This window comes from Tachyglossus aculeatus, chromosome 4 (genome assembly GCF_015852505.1).
Source record: "Tachyglossus aculeatus isolate mTacAcu1 chromosome 4, mTacAcu1.pri, whole genome shotgun sequence".
NCBI classification, from domain to species: Eukaryota; Metazoa; Chordata; class Mammalia; order Monotremata; family Tachyglossidae; genus Tachyglossus; species Tachyglossus aculeatus.
This window is the reverse complement of record NC_052069.1, coordinates 47,010,899-47,031,257: the sequence shown is the minus strand read 5'-3', so window position 1 is coordinate 47,031,257 and position 20,359 is coordinate 47,010,899. Positions and strand designations below refer to the sequence as shown.

At 43.6% G+C, this 20,359-nt stretch overlaps 1 protein-coding gene across 4 annotated transcripts in view; it reads left to right on the top strand.

The window, feature by feature from the left end:
- Window positions 1-20,359, top strand: part of EVI5 (ecotropic viral integration site 5) — a 307,843-nt gene that overhangs the window by 116,949 nt on the left and 170,535 nt on the right. For all 4 annotated transcript variants that reach the window (XM_038745027.1, XM_038745026.1, XM_038745029.1 and 1 more), the window contains exons 3-7: window positions 8,492-8,681; window positions 10,884-11,108; window positions 11,883-11,957; window positions 15,661-15,786; window positions 17,914-18,057. In XM_038745027.1, coding sequence (XP_038600955.1) covers window positions 8,492-8,681; window positions 10,884-11,108; window positions 11,883-11,957; window positions 15,661-15,786; window positions 17,914-18,057 — 760 coding nt within the window. The remainder of the gene's footprint in view (window positions 1-8,491; window positions 8,682-10,883; window positions 11,109-11,882; window positions 11,958-15,660; window positions 15,787-17,913; window positions 18,058-20,359) is intronic.

Below are 20,359 nucleotides of genomic sequence, written 5' to 3'. Positions count from 1 at the left end.
CACGAGGGGCTCACAGTCTTAATCCCTATTGTATAGATGAGGTAACTGAGGCACAGAGGAATTGTGACTTTCCCAAAGTCACACAGCTGACAAGTGGCAGAGCTGGGATTAGAACCCATGACCTCTGAATTCCAAGCCCATGCTATTTGCATTAAGCCATTTTGCTCCACGTGCTTAGAACAGTGCTTGGCACATAGTGCTTAACAATTACCGTCATCATTATTATTACTTCATCTTTCCCTTCCTCCCCCCCTCCTCACTTCCTTAATTAATCAATCAATGGTATTTATTTTTATGGAATTTAAGTGTTTACTATGAGCCAGACACCATACTAGGTGCTGGGGTAGGTACAAGCTGTACAAGTAGGTACAAGCTTGTCAGCTGTGTGACTTTGGGCAAGTCACTTAACTTCTCTGGGCCTCAGTTACCTCATCTGTAAAATGGGGACTTTGAGCCCCCCGTGGGACAACCTGATCACCTTGTAAATTCCCCAGCGCTTAGAACAGTGCTCTGCACATAGTAAGCGCTTAATAAATGCCGTTATTATCATTATTATTATTATTATTATTATTATTATAAGCTAATCAGGTTGGAAACAGTCCATGTCCCACATAGGGCGCACAGTCTTAATCCCCATTTTACAGGTGATGGAACGGAGGCCCAAAGAAGTGAAGTGACGTGCCCAAGGTCACCCAGCAGACAAATGGCAGACCTGAGATTAGAACCCAGGTTCTTCCCTGTGCTTGCTCACTACTGCACTTCCCCTGCTTCAGGCTCCACCACTTTGTCAGCTGTGTAACTTTGGGCAAGTCACTTCACTTCTCTGTGCCTCAATTGCCTCATCTGGAAAATGGGGATTAAGACTGTGAGCCCCACGTGGGACAACCTGATTACCTTGAATCTCCCCCAGTGCTTAGGACAGTGCTTGGCACATAGTAAGTGCTTAACAAATATAATTATTCTGACTCTCAGGCTTGGGCTCCATCCACGAAGCCACGCTGCTTCTCTTTGGTTGAGTGCATACCATGTGCAGAGCACTGTAATAAGCCCTTGGGAGAGTACAATGCAAAAGAGTTTGAAGGTAAGTTCCCCGCCCACATAATCAATCAATCAATCAGTCAATCAATCAATCGTATTTATTGAGCGCTTACTACGTGCAGAGCACTGTACTAAGCACTTGGGAAGTACAAATTGGCAACATATAGAGACAGTCCCTACCCAACAGTGGGCTCACAGTCTAAAAGGGGGATAATAATAATATAATAATAATAATAATAATAATAATAGCATAATAGCACATAATAATAATAATAATAATAGCATTTATTAAGCGCTTACTAAGTGCAAAGCACTGTTCTAAGTGAAAAGCGCTTTTCCAAATGCTGGGGGGATACAAGGTGTTCAGGTTGTCCCATGTGGGGCTCACAGTCCTAATCCCCATTTTACAGACGAGGTAACTGGAGGCCCAGAGACGTTAAGTGACTTGCCCAAAGTCACACAGCTGACAAGTGGCGGAGCCCGGCTTTGAACCCATGACCTCCGACCTCCAAAGCCCGGGCTCTTTCCACTGAGCCACGCTGCTTCAAAATTAGAGTCTGGGGGGGAGACCGTCATTAATATAAATCAAATATAAATATAAATTCTGAATTAGGTACCTGAGTGCTGTGGGAATGAGATTACGTTGTTTATCAAGCGCTTAAAGATCCAGGTTCTTAGAGGATGCAGATGGGAGAGTCCGAAGAGGCCCCAGTAGGGAAGGTAGTGTGGATTTGACCCTTGAAATGTTCCAAGATCCATGAGCTCTGGTCAGGACTCTATCTAGTGTGTCAGGGGAGATTGGGAAAGGGAAGTGTCGAAGACTGAACTCCTTGTCTTCCCTCCCAAACCTTGTCCTCTCCCTGACTTTCCCGTCACTGTTGACGGCACTACCATCCTTCCCGTCTCACAAGCCCGCAACCTTGGTGTCATCCTCGACTCCGCTCTCTCATTCACCCCTCACATCCAAGCCGTGACCAAAACCTGCCGGTCTCAGCTGCGCAACATTGCCAAGATCCGCCTCTTCCTCTCCATCCATACTGCCACCCTGCTCGTTCAAGCTCTCATCCTATCCCGTCTGGACTACTGCATCAGCCTTCTCTCTGATCTCCCCTCCTCGTGTCTCTCTCCACTTCAGTCCATACTTCATGCTGCTGCCTGGATTATCTTTGTCCAGAAATGCTCTGGGCATATTACTCCCCTCCTCAAAAACCTCCAATGGCTACCAATCAATCTGCGCATCAGGCAGAAACTCCTCCCCCTGGGCTTCCAGGCTGTCCATCCCCTCGCCCCCTCCTACCTCCCCTCCCTTCTCTCCTTCTCCAGCCCAGCCCGCACCCTCCGCTCCTCCGCCGCTAATCTCCTCACCGTGCCTCGTTCTCACCTGTCCCGCCATTGACCCCTGGCCCCCGTCCTCCCCCGGGCCTGGAATGCCCTCCCTCTGCCCACCCGCCAAGCTAGCTCTCTTCCTCCCTTCAAGGCCCTGCTGAGAGCTCACCTCCTCCAGGAGGCCTTCCCAGACTGAGCCCCTTCTTTCCTCTCCCCCTCGTCCCCCTCTCCATCCCCCCCATCTTACCTCCTTCCCTTCCCCACAGCACCTGTATATATGTATATATGGTTGTACATATTTATTACTCTATTTATTTATTTATTTTTTATTTATTTTACTTGTACATTTCTATCCTATTTATTTTATTTTGTTGGTATGTTTGGTTCTGTTCTCTGTCTCCCCCTTTTATACTGTGAGCCCACTGTTGGGTAGGGACTGTCTCTATGTGTTGCCAATTTGTACTTCCCAAGTGCTTAGTACAGTGCTCTGCACATAGTAAGCGCTCAATAAATACGATTGATTGATTGATTGGGAGAGTACGGTGCGACAGAGCTGGCACGTTATCTTTGACACTTGAAAATATGGACTTAAGCACCACCAAAGTAGATAGCTTATACAGCCAGATTTTGGATTTAGCTGAGTCCTGGGGAACATCTCGGTAACATAAATTGCAGTAGGGGCCAGTGTGTTATGATGCAAGCCTGACTCAAGATTTAAAATGTGGTTATTGGCTTTGAAAAATTGGATCTTGAGGAAGAAGTAACAGAGTGTCAGGAATTTTTGGCCATTTGAATTTCACGAGAGGAGTAAGAGATCTGTATTCGGAAGCTTAATTTCTTCAAATCTAGGGATTATATATGAATAATTGACGTAAAAAAGAAACTGGCGTGAACAGCCACAGCTCAACAGGGAACACTCAAAAGGAAACAGAATTGAATATCTGGCAGTCTTCAAAAATGTTAATTTTAGTTAGAACTTTTTGTCCTTTTCCAAAAAGTTTAACAGATAATAACTTCCTTTTGATTCTGTTCTATGGGAACATAATCTGCATCAAATTTTAAAAATAAATCAGACAAGGCCCGAGTTTTCTAAACAACTTTTGCACCTTCATGCCATTCATGAAATGGTATACTTGACCTTTCTTGGCAAATAGCCAAATCAGGTGACTTTCTGGTTTGTGTATAATTGTTTTAGATCATTAAATCATAGCGATATAAGCCTCTGTTGGCTGGGTGGTAAGAGAAGCAGTGTGGCTTAGTGGAAAGAGCGTGGGTTTAGGAGTCAGAAGGATGAGGGTTCTAATCCTGGCTCCACCACTTGTCAGCTGTGTGACCTTGGGCAGGTCACTTTACTTCTCTTTGCCTCAGTTCCCTCATCTATAAAATGAGGATTAAGACTGTGAGTCCTATGTGGGCAGGGACTGTGTCCAACCCAATTATCTTATGTCTGCCCCAGCGCTTAGAACAGTGGCTGGAACATCATATATATTTAACAAATAAACATCATATATATTTAACAAATACCACAGTTGTTATTATTATTATTATAATAACATGCCTCCGGGTTCTCGCTAGTTTTCTCCATAGTTTTCTTCTCTTTTCCCTAGGGTTTCTGGGGACAAACTTTCCCCCCAACCAGGGAAGTGGCAGATTGGAAACGGATTAGTCATTCCTCTAATGCTTGAGGTTGGGTTTCCGGTATCCAGTCAACATTGTTGCTATGCTCAATTTTGCCAGGTCCTTTAAATTGAAATTTTTGATCATTTAAGGAAGTCATTTTGGGGCATTTTTCTAGTTTTACCCCCGAATCCAACTTTGAATAGAATGAGTGTTTCACCCATTCTCCCCTCCCCGCTCGAAGTGTGAGAATGGTTCAGCCCACAGTTCCAAAGATCTGTTTAGTGAGGGTGAATAATTGATAGAGATGTAGTGTTTTTCTGCTCCTTGCTGATCACTCGTCTCACGTCACCATATTGATGCAGGAAGCTGTGGCTTTAAGGTAAGATTTACGCATAAATGAGAACCAAATTTCTAATAAGAGAAGCATTCAAAAGTGAAATTCATTTCCTCCCACATTTAAACCACTTAGGTTAAATCTTGCTGCGACATCAAAGTATGCGGGTTGGAGCAGCACAATGTACACAGAGTCTATGTAGTGGACAAAACTGCTTGTCGTAATATGGGAGGTTCTTCATTTGGTGACTTGTTTTCTTTTGTCTTGAAATATTTCTGAGGCGAAACTTGTACTTGGAGTCTTATTTCACTTTTGGAATAGTTTAGGGAAATGGGATCAGAGAGGGAAAAACGCATGGTTTGTAATGGTGACTGGATGATGAAATTTATGAATTTAAAGTGATTTCTCTCTTCTAATCCCCAAAATAGCTTAGCAAATATCATAAAAAAAAAGCTGGGGAATGTGCCTTTGAAACTTTTGGCTGTTCAGAGAGGAAACAAGTCCCACCCTACTAATATCGACATTGTAAAGAGGTGCAATTAAACATTTGAATGTTTACCAACTGAAATTTTGAAGGAATGCATTGACTTGTTAGAATCACTTCGAGCCCCTAAAGTGGAATCATATTATTTCTGGAACATAATGTGCTTTTGGAGTCCTGTCCCATTACCTGACAGACCCTTCTCCCCTGCTGCTCTTTCCTAATAATAATGATGATATTTGTTGCGCATTTACTATGTGCCAGACACTGTAATAAGCCTTAGGGTGGATACAAGCAAATCAAGTTGGACACAGTCCCTGTCCCATGTGAGGCTCACAGTCTTAATCCCCATTTTACAGACGAGGTAACTGAGGCACAGAGAAGCAGAGTTTCTTGCCTAAGGTCACACAGCAGACAAGTGGCGGAGCTGGGATTAGAACCCATGACCTTCTGGCTCCCGAGCCCATGCTCCCTTCCCCTAACAACTTTTATCCACTCTTATCACCTGAATAATTTAAACCGTATTTCTGCCTGGTTTTTTCCTCATGCGTTTTACATTTTTGTGCCCTTTGTTCACATGCCCTTTGAACTTTACTGCAAAGTAGGCTTGCGATGTTCTTAACTAGTAATAATAATAATCAATCAATCAATCGTATTTATTGAGCGCTTACTATGTGCAGAGCACTGTACTAAGCGCTTGGGAAGTACAAATTGGCAACATATAGAGACAGTCCCTACCCAACAGTGGGCTCACAGTCTAAAAGACAGTAATAATAATAACAGTACTTGTTAGGACCTTTCTATATGCTAACCACTGTCCTAAGCACCCGGTAGATACGACTTAATCAGGTTGGACACAGTCCCCGTCTCATGGGGCTCACACTCTTAATCCCCCATTTTTTTTTTTAATAGATGAAGTAACTGAGGCCCAGGAGAAGTTAAGTGACTTATTTTCCCAAGGTCACACAGCACATAAGTGGCGGAGACGGGATTAGAACCCAGGTCCGTGCTCTATCCACCAAGGTGCACTGCTTCTTTAGGCGAAGCTTCCTACGGAAATCAATTTTCAGTGGTTTTATGGGTTAATCACGGGCCCCTCCTACTCTAGGGCCTTGTTACCCTAGGGTGCTCCGTGTTTCCTGACAAATGTGCTCCTGAGAGCTTTGTGGGGGGAGAAAGTGGTGTGTGGGGGAGCGGGGAGGAGGGCTCAGACCTTTTTACCTTAGTCTTCTGTGGTGATCAGTCAATCAATCGTATTTATTGAGCGCTTACTGTGTGCAGAGCGCTGTACTAAGCGCTTGGGAAGTACAAGTTGGCAACATATAGAGACAGTCCCTACCCAACAGTGGGCTCACAGTCTAAAAGATCGGATTGTGTAGAAGCAAGTCAGTGCTAGTTACTTTGGCCTGTGACTGATTCTACCACTTGTTGCTTTGTTTGATGACTTTCTGGGTAATATTTCTCAGGGAAGCAACGTGGGCCTAATGGAAAGAGCCCAGGCCTGGGAGTGAGAGGGCCCCGCCACATTTTATTTGTACATATTTATTCTATTTATTTTATTTTGTTAATATGTTTTGTTGTCTGTCTCCCCCTTCTAGACTGTGAGCCCGCTGTTGGGTAGGGACCGTCTGTATATGTTGCCAACTTGTACTTCCAAAGCGTTTAATAAGGTGCTCTGCACACAGTAAGTGCTCAATAAATACGATTGAATGAATGAATGAATGCTGGCTCAGTGAGAAGAGCAGGTCATGGGTTCTAATCCCGGCTCCACCACTTGTCAGCTGTGTGACTTTGGGCAAGTCACCTCACGTCTCTGGGCCTCAGTTACCTCATCTGTAAAATGGGGATTAAAAGTGTGAGCCCCACGTGGGACAACCTGACTACCCTGTACCCCTCAGTGCTTAGAACGGTGCTTGGCGCATAATAAGCGCTTAACAAATGCCATCATTATTATACCTGCTGTGTGACCTTGGGCAAGTCACTCAACTTAGCAAGTCACTCAGCTTCTGTGTGCCTCAGGTCCCTCATCTGCAAAATGGGGATGCAGTACTTGTTCTCCCTCCTACGGAGACTGTGAACCCCTTGTGGGAACTGATAATCTTGTGTCTACCCCAGTGCTTGGCACATAATCAGTGCTCAACATTTGCCACAATTCTTCTTATTACTTCTTGGAGCTGGAAAAGGGAGAAGTCATTTGTTTTTTAGAACTAGTATGGTGTTCTGTTAGCTGGGAAACTCTTATACTACTGGCTTCCAACTCTGATGTACAGTGCTAAGCGCTTAGTACAGTGCTCCGCACATAGTAAGCGCTCAATAAATATGATTGTTGATGGTGTAAATCAGGAGTGGATGGTGTTGCCACAGGTTAAAAACTGACTGGAATGTCCCTCATGGAGTTGTGTTGGGAGTGGAGGATTGGTTCCCAGTCAGGGAAGCAGTGTGGTCTAGCAGAAAGAGCACAAGCCTGGGAATCGGAGGACCTGGGTTCTAATCTGCCAGTTTTCTGCTATGTGACCTTGTGCAAGTCACTTCACAGTGCCTCAGTTTCCTCATCTGCAAAATGGAAATTCAATGCCAGTTCTCCATCCTATTTAAACAGCGAGTCCCATTTGATTCACTCATTGTCGTATTTATTGAGCGCTTGCTGTGTGCAGAGCACTGTACTAAGCGCTTAGAACAGTGCTTTGCACATAGTAAGCGCTTTATAAATACCATTATTATTATTATTACTAAGCGCTTGGGAAGTACAAGTTGGCTGACTCTGTCCAACCTGAGTAACTTGTATCTACCCCAAGTGCTTAGAACAGTGTTTGACACCAGATAAGCACTTAATAAATACCATAATAAATAAAAAAAATGTTATGGCCTTCCCCTCCACACCCTGTCCCCCCTCCAGCATATAATGAGCATGGACAAGTCTTAGATGAATTTATGGCTCTTAAAAGTCAACATATAAAAGTTAACGTGGTTAGGAATACAGTTACTTCAATTGAGTATTGCAATCCAAAAAGGGTATTAGTTGGGCACTTGAAAATATATTTAAGATGTTATATTTTGATTTTTTACTACTGTCCTGAAAAAAAGCAACACCCACCCCCCCTCCAAACCTCGCTTTTATGTACTTGGGCATATCTCCAATTATATGGATTAAAAGCTCCCTGAAGGTGAATGCTTGGTCTTTTTACCTCTTTTGCTCTCTCCCAAGTACTTAGTACAGTGCTCTGCAAACAATCAGCACTCAGTAAATACTACCGATCTCAGTGTTGGAGAGAACTAGAAAAGCAGCATGGCTTAGTGGAAAGAGGACAGGCTTGGGAGTCAGAGGCTGTGGGTTCGAATTCCTGCTCCACCACCTGTCAGCTGTGTGACTTTGGACAAGTCACTTCACTTCCCTGTGCCTCAGTTACCTCATCTGTAAAATGAGGATTAAGACTGTGAGTCCCACGTGGGACAACCTGAACCTTGTATCTACCCCAGGGCTTAGAAAAGTGCTTGGCACATAGTAAGCACTTAACAAATACCATCATTATTAAATAGCGCAAGTACAAAACTGAATTCCGTCACTGTTTTATAATCATACTTTATTAAAGTCAGAACAATTGGTGTCGATTCATCTTAGAAACTACAGTTAATATGCAAGCCCATATTAATGTCAGGATTAGGGTTTTAAATTCTGATTCTTGTTACTTTAGGCTGTTAGAGACCGATAGCAAGTCCCTGAAGTCTGTAAATGGGTCAAGAAGAAACAGCGGCTCCTCTCTTGTGTCAAGTTCATCCGCCTCCAGCAATCTCAGCCAACTCGAGGAAGATACTTGGATCCTCTGGGGAAGAATTGTTAATGAGTGGGAAGATATACGCAAAAAGAAAGAAAAGCAAGTTAAGGTATTTGTGTTCACCTTCCTGCTGAATTTGTTTTGGTTTGATAGTATGCTGTAATATTTCACTTATGCGTAATGTATTTTAAGGTATGTCTCCCTGTAGATTGGAAGTGCCTCATGAGCAGGTATCATGTGTACCAAGTCTGTTTGTATTGTACGCAATGAAAGTGCTTAAGTACAGGGCTGTGCACACAATAAGCGCTCATTTAGTACCATTGATTGATCAATCAATCAATTGTATTTATACTGACAGATAAAGTCAGTTCTGCCATAATGTGAGTGTATAGTACATTTTTTTGGCTCTACTGTGATGAGGGAATTAGGGAATGGTCATATGACATGAGTCTGTTTTGGTTCACAGTATCCGTTATTGAGGATTCTGTTTGCACTTGTGCCGTGTCTGTGCCTGGGCATTGAATTTGGGTTGAGTTTCCTTTAATGCTTAGTTTTATAATCAATCAATCAATCAATCAATCAGTCGTATTTATTGAGCGCTTACTGTGTGCAGAGCACTGTACTAAGCACTTGGGAAGTACAAGTTGGCAACATATAGAGACGGTCCCTACCCAACAGTGGGCTCACAGTCTAGAAGGGGGAGACAGACAACAAAACAAAACATATTAACAAAATAAAATAAATAGAATAGATATGTACAAGAAAAATAAATAAATAAATAAATAGAGTAATAAATACGAACAAACATATATACATATATACAGGTGCTGTGGGGAAGGGAAGGAGGTAGGGCGGAGGGGGAGAAGGGGGGAGAAGGAGGAGAGGAAGGAGGGGTCTTAGTCTGGGAAAGCCTCCTGGAGGAGGTGAGCTTTCAGTAGGGCCTTGAAGGGAGGAAGAGAGCTAGCTTGGCGGATGGGCAGAGGGAGGGCATTCCAGGCCCGGGGGAGGACGAGGGGCCGGGGGTCGACGGCGGGACAGGCGAGAACGAGGCACAGTGAGGAGGTTAGCGGTGGTAGAGGAACGGAGGGTGTGGGCCGGGCTGGAGAAGGAAAGAAGGGAGGTGAGGTAGGAGGGGGCGAGGGGATGGACAGCCTTGAAGCCGAGGGTGAGGAGTTTCTGCCTGATGCCTAGGTTGATTGGTAGCTACTGGAGATTTTTGAGGAGGGGAGTAGCGTGTCCAGAGCGTTTCTGGACAAAGACAATCCGGGCAGCGGTGTGAAGTATGGATTGAAGTGGAGAGAGACAAGAGGATGGGAGATCAGAGAGGAGGCTGATACAGTAGTCCAGACGGGATAGGATGAGAGCTTGAACGAGTAGCGTAGTGGTTGGGATGGAGAGGAAAGGGCGGATCTTGGCAATGTTGCGGAGCTGAGACCGGCAGGTTTTGGTGACGGCTTGGATGTGAGGGGTGAACGAGAGAGCGGAGTCGAGGATGACACCAAGTTTGCGGGCTTGTGAGACGGGAAGGATGGTAGTGCCGTCAACAGTGACGGGAAAGTCAGGGAGAGGGCAGGGTTTGGGAGGGAAGACAAGGAGTTCAGTCTTGGACATGTTGAGTTTTAGGTGGTGGGCAGACATCCAGACGGAGATGTCCTGAAGGCAGGAGGAGATGCGAGCCTGGAGGGAGGGGGAGAGAGCAGGGGCAGAGATGTAGATTTGGGTCTCATCAGCGTAGAGATGATAGTTGAAGCCGTGGGAGCGAATGAGGTCACCAAGGGATACGAACACAACCCACAGGTTATAGGAGAAATAAGTGTATATGGATATCTTTTGTATTCGAGGCTAACACTGCTTCTTGTAAAGTTTACTCGGTGTAAGTGAATCTTACAATTCGCTTGTATCTACCCCAGCACGTAATACAGGTCTTAACACATAGTAAGTGCTTAACAAATGCCATCATCATCATCATCACCTTAAAAAACCAAAGTGCTCCTGGCAGTTTTGGTCATTCAGGAGACACAGAGAGATTATCCCTTGTCCTGGCATTTCTGTTTAAGTCTGGAATATTTTCATTTTTCCCTTTGTCTCCCCACTTCTGCTCTAATAGTACAGCTCCTTTCTTGAGCACAACACATGAGTCAGCCGGCTACAGTTGTGACTTCCTGTACCAACAGTGTAACTTTTTTTTTTCCTGTTTGCATTCTGTAGGCACTCAGATGTAGAGAAACAGAAGTTGCTCTCAAATCATACATTTCTCTTTTTTTTTTTTTGCAGTAGAAACGTAAATGCATTTCTCTTTCTTGTCTTTTAGGAACTTGTCCGAAAAGGGATACCCCACCATTTTAGAGCAATAGTTTGGCAGCTGTTATGCAATGCTCAAAGTATGCCAATTAAGGATCAGTATTCAGAACTTTTGAAAATGACGTCACCTTGTGAAAAGCTTATCAGAAGGGACATTGCTAGAACATACCCTGAGCACGACTTTTTTAAAGAAAAGGACAGCCTTGGGCAGGAAGTATTATTTAATGTAATGAAGGTAAGTTCTCTTTATTCACCAAGAGAGTGAAGTTGACCCAACTTTCAGAAAACAGTACCAGTAGGATCCCTACTCAAAAGCCTGGACCCAGTATGTACATTGAATTCATTGCTTTTGATAAAAGTTTTTCCCCATATCGGAGTTTGATATCTAAGATCAATTGTATATATTGAGTGCTTACTGTGTAGTAAGTGCTCGGGAGAGTACAATATAACAGAATGAATCCACTGTTAAATACTAGGCCTTCAACTTTGTTAATACTTCCAGTTGCTCTACTAATTCTCATCTCCCATTTCTCTGCATTGTATTTAAATTTTCCTAAAATTGCAAACTAACTTTACACTTTGAACAGTGCTTGACACATAATGGATGCTCAGCAAATGCCATGGTTCTTATGCTGCTCCTCCAACCATATTCTCACCATCTCTTTGTTTCGTTTTCCCACTCAAAGTGTCAAGCTTTTATTCATTCAGTCATATTTATAGAGTGCTTATGTGTGCAGAGCACTTTACTAAGCGCTTGGGAATGCACTTCGTTAGAATAAGCAGCTTTCTTCCACCTTGTCCCTTTATGCTTTCACATAGCCCAAGTCTCTGTGTTCCCAGCATCTGGAATGACATATGAGAAACGAGAAATATTTCATGTGTATGTATGGGAATCAAGCAATCTTCCTTGGAAAGACCTTGGGTTCTTTTTTGACCACACTTACTGAGTATTACTGAGTATCGAGGCCAATTGTAGAATTGTATTTTTGAACTAGTTTTTACCTCCTAGGCATATTCTTTAGTGGACCGTGAGGTTGGATACTGTCAAGGAAGTGCTTTTATAGTTGGGCTGCTACTTATGCAGGTAAGTTAGTATATACCTATTTATGTCTAAAACTGCAACTTAATCCTCTTCTAGAACTTTTGGTGAGGACGTACCTTGCAGTAATTCTTTCCGCTTGAATTTATAAAGAATTTGGATTGGATTTTTTTGTCGATGTGCATGTGCACACCGTGATTTTTGGAAAGTCTGTATGGTTCTTGTTTCATGCTAATTTCTCAATCCTGAGGGACACAGTCTTCCAGCAACTAGGCCGCAGTACTCCCCTGTAAAGACAGCACGCTCCAGCTCTGTGCTACACGTTCAGCATTTTGGCCTGATGCCGGACAGGGAAGCAACGGGGAGGGATGGATTTGCTCTATATGGGGGTGGTCCCGAAAGGTCAGTGGGGTAAATAAGTGTCCCCCAGGTTGTGGTCCAATCTCTTCTCCTCCACCAGAAAGGGACCAAAGTGACCGATATCCCGTTGGATAATGCAGAGGGAATCATTCTGGAAGACTAGTGAAAGCACTTAACTTGGGAACCTAAGCTGCTGGTGGGACTGGGATTTTCACAGCTATCATCAGTGTCCTACAGTCGAGACTGTAAGCTTGTTGTGGGCAGGGAATATCTGTTTAATAATAATGATGGCATTTTTAAGTGCTTACTATGTGTCAAGCACTGTTCTAAGCGCCGGGGTAGATACAACCTAATCAGGTTGGACACCATCCCTGTCCCAAGTAGGGCTCAAAGTCTCAATCCCCTTTTACAGATGAGGTAACCGAGGCCCAGAGAAGCAAAGTGACATGCCCAGGGTCACACAGCAGACAAGTGGCAGAGCTGGGATTCAAACCCATGACCTTCTGATTCCCAGGCCTGTGCTCCATCCACCATGCCCTGCTACTTCGCACTACACCATGCTTCTTTTATTGTTGTATTGTACCCTCCAAAGCACTTAGTACAGTGCTTTGCCAACAGTAAGCACTCAATAAATACAGTTGGCTGACTGAGTGCATATTGTATGCAGATACCCTCCAAAGCACGTAGTACAGTGCTCTGCCAACAGTAAGCACTCAGTAAATACAATTGGCTGACTATTGAGTGCATACTGTATGCAGAGGACTGTACAAAGTGCTCAGAAGAGTACACTACAATACAATTGGTAGCCCTGTTCCCTGCCCACAACCCCCTGACCCCATCTCTTCCTGGCCACCTGCTACTCTTTTCGCAAACTGCTCCAGATTTGCTCTCTCCTTGATCCTTAGGCAGACTTGCAAATGGAGAGAAATTGGAGCTCTGGGTTCGTTCATTCATTCATTCAATTGTATTTATTGAGTGCTTACTGTGTGCAGAGCACTGTACTAAGCGCTTGGGAAGTACAAGTTGGCAACCTATAGAGATGGTCCCTACCCAACAGCGGGCTCACAGTCTAGAAGAGGGAGACAGACAACAAAACAAAAAATATTAGCAAAATATGGGTGGTCAGCTTTTTTGATTTGGTCTGTCTCCCTTCCCTCACGTTCCCCGGGACTTACTCTGATTGCTGCCGGCATTATCCCCTTCACGCTTTTGGATGGGCTTGGCGTGGCAAAATGGATTGAGCACCCAGCTGGGAGTCAGAAGGTCATAGGTTCCAACCCTGGCTCTGCCACCCGTCTGCTGTGTGACCTTGGGGAAGTCAATTAACCTCTCTGTGCCTCAGTTACCTCATCTGTAAATTGGGGATTGAGATTGTGAGCCCCATGTGGGACAGGAACTCTGTTCAACCTGATTTTCTCTTATTCACCCCAGTGCTTAGTACAGTGCCTGAAACATAGTAAGCATTTAAGAATACATTATTATATTATTATTATATCAGTCACTCTGTTCCCTTGCTGGTAGAGGAGGAAAGGAAGGCCTGACCACAGCTTCAGGGATATATAGAGAAATCAGCATGGCGAAGGGGGTAGAGCATGGGCCTAAGGGTCAGAAGGTCATTCATTCATTCATTCATTCAATTGTATTTATTGAGTTCTTACTGTGTGCAGAGCACTGTACTGAGCACTTGGAAAGTACAATTCAGCAACAGATAGAGACAGGGGTTCTAGTCCCAGCTCTACCACGTCTCCGCTGTGAGGCCTTGGACAAGTCACTTCACTTCCCTGGGCCTCAGTTACAGCTGGAAAATGGGGATTGTGACTGTGAGCCCTACATGGGACAGGGACTGTGTCCAACCCGACTTGCTTATATTCACCCCAGTGCTTAGTACAATGCCTGGCACATAGTAAGCACTTAACAAATACCATAGTTATTATTATTCAAAGCCCTACTGAGAGCTCACCTCCTCCAGGAGGCCTTCCCAGACTGAGTCCCCTCTTTCCTCTCCCCCTCCCCACCCCCCGCCCTACCTCCTTCCCCTCCCCACAGCACCTTTATATATGTTTGTACATATTTATTACTCTATTTTACTTGTACATATATGCTATTCTATTTATTTTATTTTGTTAATATGTTTTGTTTTGTTGTCTGTTTCCCCCTTCTAGACTGTGAGCCCGCTGTCGGGTAGGGACCGTCTCCATATGTTGCCAACTTGTACTTCCCAAGCGCTTAGTCCAGTGCTCTGCACACAGTAAGCGCTCAATAAATACGATTGAATGAATGAATTATTATTAGTAGTAGTAAATTACCGTTGCTGAGAGAATGAATATAAAGTGACAGAGTCTTTGGTTTGGCCCCAAGCTGAACCTGCTGGAATCAGTCTGGGTGCTGACAGATTTTTAGACCCTCTGTTTGTTTGAGTTGAACAGCTGCAACCAGAAACTGGATGACGTTAGCGGGGACTTGCCAGTGTTGGGCTGGATGGGCCATCAGAGCTCAGGATTTCACGAGTTCCTGTGCTTGATTGCAAAGGGGAGAGGTTTTAAGGTGCTCTGGTCTAAAGAAATATTCCATGCAGTGCGTGTTAGGGGCAGGGAATGGGTCTGCTAATCTGTTGTATTGTAGAGAAGGAGCATGTCCGGCTGTCTGGAGGCAGGGCATTGTACTAAGCGCTTGAGAGAGTCCAGTGCAACAGCGTTGGTAGATACAGTTCCTGCCCACATTTCCTCTTCTAGACTGTAAGCTCACTGTGGCCAGGGAATGTGTCTGTTATATTGTCCCAAACGCTTCAGTATACTGCTCTGCACCCAGTAAGCGCTTAATAAATATGATCAACTGACAAGGAACTTACAGCCTAGAAGGGGAATCCTTTGGAAATAACATTTCCGGCCACGCTTTCCCCAACAGAAAATTAGCAGAAGGCAGTTTTTTTTTTTTTTGGCGGGGATCAGGGGTGGGTTATAAATGGTTTCACCGTTAAATTTACCCATTTCCTCTCCTGGATCTGGAAGAGTGTTTATCTATGCCCTTGAATTTACCTACCTCTACGTTTTACCTGCCTCTACGTTCCTCATTAGGTGGTTGTTTGCTCCATTTTACAGCTGAGCAAAAAGTCAAGTCAGGAAAGGGATTTGCAGAAGGCAGTATGACAGATTTATAGCAGAACTAGGGCTAGAGTCCTGGTCACTGGCCTCACTTGTTTTGAATGACTGAATATTGCTTTCCTTGTGAGACAGTGAGGCCACGATCACTCACTCATAAAGGATTGATTCTCATCAGTCTGAGCCTTCTAGTTCTTAAGCATTTGTGGTCGGGTGAATAATCTGAGTATTTCCTAGAGTAAACAGATAAACTCCAATAATGTGCTCTACTGCTCTTTGATCTAATATAGATGCCAGAGGAAGAAGCCTTTTGTGTGTTTGTAAAATTAATGCAAGACTACCGACTGCGTGAACTCTTTAAGCCGAGTATGGCCGAATTGGGCCTCTGCATGTACCAGTTTGAATGCATGATACAGGTACAGTATAATAATGCTCTAGGTATATACCACATTTGTATATTGCAAAGGAGAAAATAATCAGATATGCAATTAAAAAAACCCAAACCTCGCTATCTTCTCTACGTGATAAATGCATCCAGCGGCTTAGAGACACACCATTCATTCATTCAATCGTATTTATTGAGTGCTTACTGTGTGCAGAGCACTGTACTAAGCGCTTGGGAAGTACAAGTTGGGAACATACTGGGAGAGAAAATGAAAAACATCTGAATGGATAAAAGAGAAATCAGAGAGCAAGTTAGTGGGAAAACAAAATACATTCTTCTCCCGATTTTGATATTTTTTCCCAGCCACTCAAGGTAGTTTTCAAGCAAGTTTTGAGTCCATAAGGAAATTACAGGACAGATGTGATTAACTTTGAATTTTCCCAGTAGGAGGACTTGGAAAATGGAGATATAAAATGCAGTTAAATTTAGGGGGCTTGCTTCCAGGAATCCAGTCTCAACAGTGGTGGGAGCTGTGGTTTTATTGTGGTATTTGTGAATTGAGTGCTTACTATGTTCCAGGCACTGTACTAAGCACTGGGGTGGATGCAAGCAAATCGGGTTGGACACAGTCCCTGTCCCACGTGGGGCTCACAGTCTCAATCTCCATTTTACAGATGAGGTAACCGAGGCCCAGGGAAGTGAAGTGACTTGCCTAAGGTCACACAGTAGACAAGTGGCGGAGCCGGGATTAGAACCCTTGACCTTCTGACTCCCGGGCCTGGCCTCTATCTGCTAGGAGCATCTTGAATCTGGCCTGCATCCTAAAAAACTCCCGACTCCAATGCTGTATATCGGTTGGGTGGTAGGAGAAGGTGGGTTGGTGGGGAGTTTGTTGAACACAGCAAAAGTAGATAATGTCTCAACTTCAGTGCTGATCTGATGACACTTTTATCATGCCAGAATCATTCTCCCCTGGCATTCAAATGGCAGCTGGCCTTAATTGGAAGTCAGTGGAAGGGATGTTCTAGTGGCATTTTGTTCCAGTGTATTCTGAGAGTGAAAACTACCTTGAGCGGCTGGGAAAAATATCAAAATCAGGAGAAGAATGTATTTTGTTTTCCCACTAACTTGCTTTCTGATTTCTCTGTTACCCATTCAGATGTTTTTCATTTTCCCTCCCATGAGCATTTAGGGCAAAATTCAAAGTTAGTCACATCTGTTCTGTAATTTCCTTATGGACTCAAAACTTGCTTGAAAACTACCTTGAGTGGCTGGGAAAAATAGCAAAATCAGGAGAATTGTTTTCCCACTAACTTTCTCTCTGATTTCTCTTTTACCCATTCAGATGTTTCTCATTTTCTCTCCCATGAGTATTTAGGGCAAAATTCAAAGTTAATCACATCTGTTCTATAATTTCCTTATGGACTCAAAACTTGGAAAATGTTGAGCTTCCAGGAGGCTCAGTTTTTTTTTTTTAATATCCCCTATGTCCACAGCAAGGATGGAGTACTTTCTATCTTAGTCTGGAGATGTGAGCTGTGTGATGGATTGTGTGTAATTATGGGGAAAGCAGTGTGGCCTAGGTGAAGGAGCACGGGTCCTGGGAGTATGAGGACCTGAGTTCTAATCCCAGCTCCGTCATTTGTCTGCTGTGTGATCTTGGGCAAGTCACTTAACTTCGCTGTGTCTCAGTTTTACCTCGTCTGTAGAATGGGGAATAGGACTGTGAGATCCATGTGGGACACGGACCATGTCCAACCTGATCTTGTATCTAATCCAGAAGTTAGTATAGTGCCTGGCACATAGTAAGCGCGTAACGAATAACATTACCAAAAAAAAAAAAATTGTGATCTGTCTACCCTTCCATAAATAGTGAATTGAAATGTTAATTCTCCTTTATATTTCTAAAACTCCTGCCATTAGGGCTTTACTGGCTGCATAGAGCCAAAGCATTGAAATGTAAATGGTGTTTATATACATTTTGTGGGGAGATATGAAATGGGGAGAGATTGATATTGTCACCAGAAAAACACAACATGTGCTGTTTTCTAGATGATCTAGCTCATTTTAGCTTGCCCTTGGTTTAAATTATATTTTTTTTATTTGAAGAGGACCCACTATTACTTTTTCAAAAACTATAATTTATCTCCCTTTCCAGGAGCACCTGCCTGAGCTCTTTGTACACTTCCAGTCTCAGAGTTTCCATACTTCGATGTATGCATCGTCGTGGTTTTTGACAATCTTTCTCACAACTTTTCCACTACCTGTGGCCACAAAAATATTTGACATCTTTATGTCTGAGGTAAGATGTTGAAAGTTCCAGTTTCCTCTAGTCTGAGACAAAATCCACTTCTCCCCTAAAATAAAAGCCTTCCACATAAAACTCTTGTATGTCACCTCCATTCAGATTCTCCACTCTCTACCATACCTCTCTGATTCTATTCCTCCTGGATTTCTATTCTTGTACCTGGATGATGTCCTCCTCCTCCAGTTGGACCAAACCACAAGACCTTAAAACCTTTTATTCCTTAGAATTAACCCAAGACTTTCAATATTTTCCCTGAACCAGCTCTGTCCTCCTGGGTCAAGCCATCTGGCTTTGCTCATAATGCCCCTTTACAAAAGAGAAATTTCTTCTCTAAATCCTGAGGTATAATTCAACCCAGCCCTTCAAATTTATAGAAAAATTACAAGCATGTCCTTTTCTCTCACAAAGGAAGTGCACTGGTTTAAAAAAAGTCAGCTAGCATCTCTTTCACTACCCATTATGAATTATTTCTGTTACCCATAAAACTGCTTAGGCTTTTTTTGTGGCATGTGGTGGGGAGAGAAAGAAATGAAAAAGCAGAACTTTCCTTCAGAGAGTGGGATTACTAGGTAACTGGAGTCTGCAGCTCAGATATTGGAGAGAGTGCTGGACTTAATAACGTTCTGAGATTTTGATGTTTTCAGGCTTCTGACTCAGCTCTTTGTTAGGAAAAAGGTGGAATTTCAATAGTTAGCATCTCCGTCCACTTGGCAAGTACACTATTAAGTACCCTGTGGAGTTGTGTAGGAAATAGGACGGTCTTTGCATTTTAATTTTTTTTGTTTTTGAAGCCAGAAACCTACAAATATTGAGTGATTAAAACCATAAAATCTGCTACAGCTGGACAGACCTGGTGCATGAGCGCTTGTAGTCAGGTGGGAATGATGCAGCATATTGAAAGAGAAAGTGTGTGTGAGGTGGGAGTGTCCCCTATATTGAGCTGTAATTGCTTTGGTTCTGGCATAAATGTAATTAGGGAGCAGTAGCATTAATTAGTTATTGTTGGGGTCATGTTATTTAAGCTGGGATTAGAACCTTTGAGTCACAGGCCCATGCTCCTTCCACTAGGCCATACTCGTGCTTCATACTCTTCAATCCATACATCACTCTGCAGTTGAGAGTGCATTTCTAAAATATCGTTTTGCACGTATTTCCCACTCAAAATCCTCCTAAATTTACCCACTCCCCTCCGCATCGAGCAAAAATTCCTGACCGTCACCTTTAGGTATTCAGTCGTCTTTCTTGTTTCTTACTGTCTGTGCTCCTCTTCCGCTACAATCCAGCACATCCACTTTGCTCTTCTAATGCCAGTCTACTCAGTCTCACTTTTATCTCTCTCTGTTTCTGTCTGCAATGCCCTCACCCTTCGTATATGGCAAACCACTACTTTATCCATCTTCACAGCCCTTCTAAAATCACATCTCCAGGAGACCTTCCGTGACCAGTATTTCATCTCCTCACCCCATTTCCTCACCATACCACTTACCTGCTGCATGAAATTGAGCAAGTCACTTAACTTCCCTATACCCTGACTCCCTCATTGACAGAGTGGGGATTTATGACCTGTGATTCCTCCTGCTTAGAATGTGAGCCCCATGGACCTAATTATCTTGTATCTACACCAGTGCTTAGTATAGTGCATGGCACGTAGTGCTTAACAAATTTCACAATTTATTATTATTATTATTATTATTATTACTATTATTACTGTCGTTTTCCCTTCTTGCCACTCAACATATGCACTTTAGTCTTCACTCCCTAAGCACTTATCATCAATTGTATTTATTGAGCGCTTACTGTGTGCAGAGCACTGTACTTATGAAGTCACCCCACTTCATCCCCACAGATCACTTCCTTGAGCATTTTTAAACTCTACTGCTTCCACAACTTGTAATTTATATTAGCGTCTTTCTCCTCCACTCGAACAAACGTAAGCTCTTTGAGGGCAGAATTCAGGTCTACTAACTTTCCTTACTCTCCCAGGTGCTTAGAACAGTGCTCTGCACAAAGTAAGCACTTGGTAAGTACTTTAGAGAAGCAGCGTGGCTCAGTGGAAAGAGCCCGGGCTTTGGAGTCAGAGGTCACGGGTTCAAATCCCGGCTCCGCCAATTGTCAGCTGAGTGGCTTTGGGCGAGTCACTTAACTTCTCTGGGCCTCAGTTACCTCATCTGTAAAATGGGGATTAAGACTGTGAGCCCCACGTGGGACAACCTGATCACCTTGTATGCCCCCAGTGCTTAGAATGGTGCTTTGCATATAGTAAGCGCTTAACAAATTATTATTACTATTATTATTA